Source organism: Octopus bimaculoides, chromosome 5 (assembly GCF_001194135.2).
Source record: "Octopus bimaculoides isolate UCB-OBI-ISO-001 chromosome 5, ASM119413v2, whole genome shotgun sequence".
Classification (NCBI taxonomy): domain Eukaryota; kingdom Metazoa; phylum Mollusca; class Cephalopoda; order Octopoda; family Octopodidae; genus Octopus; species Octopus bimaculoides.
Genome location: NC_068985.1, coordinates 9414475 through 9421071, shown reverse-complemented (window position 1 = coordinate 9421071; position 6597 = coordinate 9414475). Strand labels below are relative to the sequence as shown.

The 6597-nt window shown below is 41.7% G+C and overlaps 1 protein-coding gene across 1 annotated transcript in view; it reads left to right on the top strand.

The window, feature by feature from the left end:
* Nucleotides 1-6597, top strand: part of LOC106877294 (WD repeat and FYVE domain-containing protein 3) — a 293546-nt gene that overhangs the window by 262876 nt on the left and 24073 nt on the right. Inside the window, exons 50-54 of the mRNA XM_052968010.1 lie at nt 4-25; nt 1978-2180; nt 2665-2813; nt 4361-4420; nt 5665-5950. Coding sequence (XP_052823970.1) covers nt 4-25; nt 1978-2180; nt 2665-2813; nt 4361-4420; nt 5665-5950 — 720 coding nt within the window. The remainder of the gene's footprint in view (nt 1-3; nt 26-1977; nt 2181-2664; nt 2814-4360; nt 4421-5664; nt 5951-6597) is intronic.

Here is a 6597-nt window from a genome sequence, read left to right as displayed (position 1 = left end):
GATTCGCAAGATCCAAACTGTGAAGGTAAGACATTTTTTTTAACTTGTTTCTTCCTAATTTCTGTCTGTCTGTCTCTCTCTCTCTCTCTTTCTTATTTCTTCATTGCCCACAAGGGGCTACACACAGAGGGGACAAACAAGGACAGACAAACGGATTAAGTCGATTACATCGACCCCAGTGCATAACTGGTACTTAATTTATCGACCCTGAAAGGATGAAAGGCAAAGTTGACCTCGGCGGAATTTGAACTCAGAATGCAATGGCAGACGAAATACCGCTAAACATTTAGCCCGGAATGCTAACATTTCTGCCAGCTCGCCTATCTCTGTCTTTCTGTCACATACACACACACAAGGGCGCAGCTAGGGTGGGGCAAGCAGGGCACATGCCCTGGGTGCGCAATTTTGGCCAAGATAATTTTCTAATTAAGCCATTGATAGAAAATTAAAAACATTTTCAGGCATGGTTTGGTTTGCTTATCGCCGTCCATGCCATTAAACAGAATAAGTGTTCTTACTTGACCTAACAAAATGCATGCCCTAACCCCTGCTGGTTGGAGGAGGGGAGACGCAATTTTGATGCTTGCCCTTGGCACCATTTACTCTGGCTACACCTCTGCATGTGCACATACACACACACACACACACACACACACACACACTTCTCAACATTACAAGTCAAATTTTTGAGACCAAAATTTACAACTAAAACAGGTTGGGCAACTTGTGCACCAATACAACCTCTGGAGGACCAAAAACTCCATGTCGATGCAGCACAGTTTGTCTTCTATTTTTTACTTGTTTTGGTCATTTGACTGTGGTTATTCTGGAGCACTGCTTTCAAGAATTTTTTAGTCAAAGGAATTGATTCCAGTACTTATTATTTTTAGCGTCTGCTACTGATTCTGTCGGTCACTTTTGCCAAACCACTAAGTTATGGGGATGTAAGCATAGCAACACCAGTTGTCAAGCAGTAGTCGAAGACACACACATATAGCTAGACGTATCTGAGAAACTTCTTTCAGTTTCCATCTACCACATCCAGTCACCAGGCTTTGATTGGCCCAAAGCAATAGCAAAAGACACTTATCCAAGATGTCACACAGTGGGACTGAACCCAGAACCATGTGGTTGGGAAGCAAACTTCTTACCACACAGCCCCCCCCCCTCCCCCACTGGAAAGGCAATTTAGAAAGAGGGAGTTTGAATGTCTATACTGCGTGTTTGCACTGTATTACTACTTATAGACTGGAAAATATAATAACTGAAGACCTGAAATAAGTAAAGGCACTTAATTTTCTAATTAGGGCTAACGAATGACAAATAATATCTGATTCATAATGTTGTGATTTCTTCCATTTGTTTCTTCCATCTTTTTTGTTCTATCTCCTTCGTTACTCTCTTATCACCTCCTTTCTCTCCCCCTCTCCTCTTCTGTCTCATTATTCTTACTTTTGTCCCTGCCTCTCCCTTCATTACTCTCTTTCTCCCCTCTCTCTCTTACTCATTATTCTCACTCTTTTCCCCCTCTCTCACTTCATTACTCTCCCTCTCTCTTTCTTACTTTTGTCCCCGCCTCTCCCTTCATTACTCTCTCTCTCCCTACCTCTCTCTCATTATTCTCACTCTTGTCCCCCTCTCTCATCATTACTCTCTTTCTCCCTCTCTCTCTCATTATTCTCAGTCTTGTACCCCATTCTCCCTTCATTACTCTCTCTCCCTTTCTCACTCTCTCTCCCTTTCTGTCTCTGTCTGTCTGTCTCTCTCTCTCTCTCTCTCCTCTACTCAATACATCTGACTATTTTCCTTATTACTTCCTCCCAATCTTTCTCTTCTCTTTCTTACACTCATCACTCATTCTTCTCTCTTTCCCTCTTCTTACATCTCTCTCTCCCTCCCTCCCTCCTGCCCTCCATCCCTCTCTACTTCATCACATTCACTCTTTACCTCGTTTTTTTTTTTATCCTCTAATTTCAGTAATAATGAATATCCCAAAGCTGTTGCCACGCCGACAGACCAGTGTGCTCCGCAGCATGGAAACGGAAGACGATCCAGACGAAGCAAGTGGCTTGTCTGAACCTAACGCAGACTCTGACAAAACAGATAATCAAACAGAAAACCAAGGCGAAAACCAGGCTTCTAACCAAGCCATTTTACGTCTGCTTGGTGAAGGAGAAAAGGTACCTTAACAGTCGTCATCATCATCATCATCATCATCTTACCTTTGTACCATATGATAGGGTCAGGTCTTTTGGTGGCAAAATTAGTGATATTTACCGTGACGATCAACAAGGGTCACCCAAGTCCCCACAAAGTTTGGATCATGCTTCTTCCTTACAATGGCAGGCTTGCAATGTCCACCGTCCCTGCAAACCATTATTGTCCCTTACTCTAATTTCTGTAGTCTTTCACTGTTGTTACTTTGCTTTACCTTCTCTGAGACTGCTTCAGTCAGTACTCTAAGTACTTGGTTATGCTGCCATGTCTATCTGTACTTCAGACCTAATGTGCAATTAGAGAGTATGTGCTTCATCGTTCCAGCCATTCCTAATTAAATTCATATTCATTAAAATTGATATTCATTATCTCTCTTGTTAAAGTGTTTCTTTTTCTTTGTTTGTTTTTGTCTTTTTAAATCCCTTTTTCCTTATTCTCTGCTTTCAGATTACTCACATGTTCAGATGTGCCCGCATCCAAGGTCTAGATACTGCTGAAGGTTTACTTCAGTTTGGCAAAGAACATTTCTATGTTATTGATGGTTTCACTCTGTTGAAAAGTAAAGAGATCAAAGATATTGATAGTTTGCCTCCAGAGTAAGTACAACTTGAACCTGAGCAACAACTGTTTGTTTTCCACCTCCTTCATTGGACACTAAACTCTGCCTGCGAAGACCTGTTGTGGCAAGTGAAATCGAAATCGTAATTGAACCATATTTGATGACTGGCACCTGTGCCAGTGGAGCGCTAAGTGCACCGTCCAAGCATGATCATTGCCAGAGCAGCTGTCTGGCTTCCGTGCCAATGGCATATTAAAAACACCATTTGAGTGTGATCGTTACCAGCGTCGCCTTACTGGCACTTGTGCTGGTGGCACGTTAGAAAATATTCAAGCGAGGTCATTGCCTGTGCCCCTGGACTGGCTCCTGTGCAGGTGGCGCATAAAAAAACACCTTTTTGAGCGTGGCTGTTGCGAGTACCGCCTGACTGGCCCTTGTGCTGGTGGCATGTAAAAGCACCCACTACACTCTCGGAGTGGTTGGCATTAGGAAGGGCATCCAGCTGTAGAAACTCTGCCAGATCAGATTGGAGCCTGGTGTAGCCATCTGGTTCACCAGTCCTCAGTCAAATCGTCCAACCCATGCTAGCATGGAAGGCGGATGTTAAACGATGATGATGATGATGATGATGATGACCTGAGGTGAAACAACAGCATCTGGTGATGTTTGGAGATCAAACTGATCATAACAAAGTGTAGATGTCAACATTGCGATTGTTTAGTATCCATTTTCCATGATGGCATGAGTTGGACTGTTTGTCAGGAGCTGGAAATGCCAGGAACTGTACCAGGTTCCATTATTTTTTTGGCTTCATTTCTACAATTGGATGGTCATTTGTCATCACTTCTATAAGGCCTAACGTTCGAAGGTCGTGCTTCACCACCTCATCCCAGCTCTTCCTGGGCCAACCTGTTCCACAGGTTCCCGTCTACTGCTAGGGTGTGACACTTTTTCACACAGCTATCCTCATCCATATGCAACACATGACCATAGCAGTGCAGTCGTCTCTCTTGTACACCACATCTGATGCTTCTTAATCATCTTTTCTGTAAAGTCGCTTACACTCTATCATGTATGCACACTGACATTACACATCCAGCAGAGCATACTGGCTTCATTCTTTGCAAGATTACACATGTCCTCAGCAGTCACAGCCCATGTTTCACTGCCATGTAGCATGGCTGTTCGCACACATGTGTCATACAGTCTACCTTTTACTCTGAGCGAGAGGCCCTTTGTCACCAGCAGAGGTAAGAGCTCTCTGAACTTTGCCCAGCTTATTCTTATTCTAGCAGCTACACTTTTACAGCATCCACTCCCACTACTGACTTGGTCACCTAGGTAACGGAAGCTATTAATTACTTCTAGATTTTCCCCTTGGCATGTGACAGAAGCTGTTTTCTGCACAGTTTGTGTTTATTGCCCCTGAGCATAATTATATATAATATATAATAATTATGCATGATACTTATACATAATAATTATACATGATAATTATATATAATAGTTATAAATAATGAGTGTCATGTTTTATTTCCTTTCTCATTCTCTTTTAATTTAAATATTTATATCTCTCATCCACAGATTCCACGAACCAATTATTCCAAGAACTTCAAAGAGCAGTGGTTGCTGCCAAAAACGAATGTAAGTACTTCACTTTCTTTGGTCTTCACACATGAAATATCAGACTTGTTGTAGAAAATACAATTAGTTTATTATTGAGAATCTGGCTTAAGGTTTCACTATTGATGTTGCAGCAGCTCATGAAATATATTGGAAATATCCTTGAGCAAATGTGATTCTCATCAAAAGATACATTCAATACTCTAATACAGGGGTTGCCAAAGGGGGTCCGAGGAACTGCCTAGGGATTGGCAAGGAACTGCAGGGGATTGATGATAGTCAAGGACTCAAATGGGGGTCGTCATCATCATCATCATCATCATTTAATGTCCGCTTTCCATGCTAGCATGGGTTGCATGATTTGACTGGGGACTGGTGAACCAAATGGCTACACCAGGCTGCAATCTGATCTGGCAACGTTTCTACAACTAGATGCCCTTCCTAATGCCAACCACTCCGAGAGTGTAGTGGGTGCTTTTTACGTGCCACCGGCACAAGGGCCAGTCCAGCGATACTGGCAACAGCCACGCTCAAATAGTGTTTTTTACGTGCCACCTGCACAGGAGTTAGTCCAATGTTTTGTTCACATGCCACCGGCATGGTCAAACCAGCCCTGGTCAAACCGTCCAATCCATGCCAGTATGGACAACGGATGTTAAATGGTGATGATGATGATGAATACACAAAATATTAAAATTTTTTTAAATACAATTCCTAATATTTAATTATAAAAGTACGACAGGGTTTTTTAAAACATTAAATGTACATGAGGGTCCACCTAATTAAAATAGGAATGAAAGGGCTCCATTAGTAAAAAATAGTTGAGAACCCCTAATCTAAGCCATGCAGCCATGCCTTCATCGTGGGTTTAGTCCACATCACTCCGCAATGAGCATTGGACTGGTTTTCTGGTTTCTCTGCCATATATATGTATTCGTCCCTGGACAGGATGCTGGTCCATTGCAGCATTGCTCGTTTTTCATCTTCTTGAGTGGACTGGAGCAATGGGAGATGAAGTGTTTTGCATCGCCCAGTCCAAATATTGAAACAGCAGTCTTAGGATGACAAGTCCAACACCCTAACCACTGAGCCATGCCTTTGTCATTTGTGTAAATTATTGATCTGCTTGTCAGTGTGTATTTCCATGCGTATGAGACAGAGAGAGAGAGAGAGTGAAATAGATTGTATGTGTTGTTATTTTCTTTGAAAACCTGTCAAAAAACCCAACCACATTTCTATATATATATATATATATTCCATTGCAGATGCAGTAAATTTTCCTATGATGACATCAGAGAAGTACACAAAAGACGCTACCTGCTGCAACCAATTGCAGTGGAGGTCTTCTCTGCAGACGGTCGTAATTATCTACTTGCTTTCCCTCGTAAAGTTCGTAATAAAGTCTATGCAAAATTCCTGTCTGTGGCCACTGCCATTACTGATAATGCACAGCAGTCTGTCTCTGGACAGAAACAAAATGCTAAAATCGAATCCAGTGCCGGCATTATAAGCAGTTTAATGGGTGAGAAATCAGTTACCCAAAGGTGGGAGGTAAGAGGAAGCATTTCAATATATCCATGTATCTTTTGACTTTTTGCTTGTTTCAGTTATTGGATTGCAGCCATGCTGGAGCCTTGAAAGGTTTGGGTAACAAATAGACTCTCTCTCTCTTAGCTTTCACTTATTTTAGTCTTTAGACTGTGGCGATGGTGGGGCCACAGTCTTGAAGCATTTTGGTGAAAGAATCAAACCTTCAATATTTGTTTTTTTTTAAACCTGATACTTATTCCATTAGTCCCTTTCACCAAACCACTCAGTTATAGGGACATAAACACACTAACACCGGTTGTCAAGCAGTGATGGAAGACAAACACAGATACGCTCATACATAAATATATATGTTTGTTTTTGTGTGTGTGCATGTATTTACTCACTCACTCACACTCACACACACACACATACACACACACACAATGGGCTTCTTTCAGTTTCCATCTATCATGAGGATAGCTCTGCTGTCTTCCATTGGTCTTTCAAAAAGACAAGTAGTTTTCTTCTCTCTGATGACAATATGGTGAACGTTGTATGGTGGATGTTATTGAAAGGGTTTTCCTTTTCTGCCAAATCTTCATCGACCTTTTTAAGTTCTACTCTTTACTCTTTTACTCTTTTACTCTTTTACTTGTTTCAGTCATTTG